At 69.1% G+C, this 1,218-nt stretch overlaps 1 protein-coding gene across 1 annotated transcript in view; it reads right to left on the reverse strand.

The window, feature by feature from the left end:
- The window catches only part of LOC106001400 (class I histocompatibility antigen, Non-RT1.A alpha-1 chain-like), a 7,044-nt gene that overhangs the window by 3,053 nt on the left and 2,773 nt on the right, over window positions 1-1,218 (reverse strand). The window contains 4 exon segments of the mRNA XM_013036493.1: window positions 11-227; window positions 441-594; window positions 597-709; window positions 951-1,201. Coding sequence (XP_012891947.1) covers window positions 11-227; window positions 441-594; window positions 597-709; window positions 951-1,201 — 735 coding nt within the window.

The following is a 1,218-nucleotide window of genomic DNA, read 5'->3' on the forward strand; positions in this document are numbered from 1 at the left end:
CTCCACGCACCTGTGCTCCAGGTAGGCCCTCAGGCGCTCTGCCACACAGGCCTCCTCCCACTTGCGCCTGGTGATCTGAGCCGCCATGTTGGCCGCGGTCCAGGAGCTCAAGTCCTCATTCAGGGCGATGTAGTCCTGGCCATCATAGGCATGCTGATAGTACCCGCGGAGGAGACGGCCGTCTGTGCTCATGTCGCAGCCATACATGGTCTGGAGGGTGTGAGAAGCTGCCCCGCCCCCACGGTCAGCCCGCGCCCCGCGGGGACTTTGGCCTACACGGAGAGGACACCGGGCCCACCCCGCGGCTCTTTCCCGGGGTGCCGGTCCCCCCGCAGCGCCCGCAGCCTGGGCTGAACCTCAGTCCTGAGACCCCGGGGGCTCAGGCTGGTCAGCGGGAGGCGGGGAGGGGTCGTGACCTCCGACCCGGCGGCGTCGCTCACCGTCCCGCTCTGGTTGTAGTAGCCGAGCAGGGTCTGCAGCCACACTTGGTAAATCTGTGTGCTGTCCTTGCTGATCCGTGTCTCCCGCTCCCAGTACTCGGGCGGCTCCCGCTCCACCCACGGCGCCCGCGGCTCCATCCTGGGGTTCGCGGCGTCGCTGTCGAAGCGCACGAACTGCGCGTCGTCCACGTAGCCGACGGTGATGAAGCGGGGCTCCCCGAGGCCGGGCCGGGACACGGCGGTGTGGAAATACCGCAGGGAGTGGGGGCCTGCGGGCGGCGCGGGTGAGAGCCGGGAGCGCAGCGGGAGCGGAGAAGGGGTTCGGCACGCGGGAGACGCAAAGGGGGTCCGAATGACCCCGGCGGCGCCCAGCGAGGGCACCGAGGACGGGTCAGGCGGAGGGGACGGGGACGCGGCTGCCCGGGCCCTGCCCCCCGACGGCGCCCTCACCCCACCGCCACCCCTCGCTCTACCCTGCGGACTCGTGTTGCCCACGGGTCCCAGACTCACCCGCCCAGGTCCCGGCCAGCGCCAGCACCCACGACAGCAGCCGCAGGACGGATCCGGGCGCCATGAGCCCAGATTGGTGCCAGAATCCGGGGAGAATCTGAGTGCCTATAGTTTCGCGGGGGACTTTAGAATCCGGGACCCCGGTGACACTGATTGGCTCCTCTAGAACCCGACAGCCAGTAGCAGCGAGATCTGCGGCGACGTCACCAGTGTCCGGGCAGAAGTGGCCGACACAGGTTGGACAAGTGAAACTGGGGAGACAGGGAAT

This window comes from Dipodomys ordii, unplaced genomic scaffold (genome assembly GCF_000151885.1).
Source record: "Dipodomys ordii isolate 6190 unplaced genomic scaffold, Dord_2.0 Scaffold294, whole genome shotgun sequence".
Classification (NCBI taxonomy): domain Eukaryota; kingdom Metazoa; phylum Chordata; class Mammalia; order Rodentia; family Heteromyidae; genus Dipodomys; species Dipodomys ordii.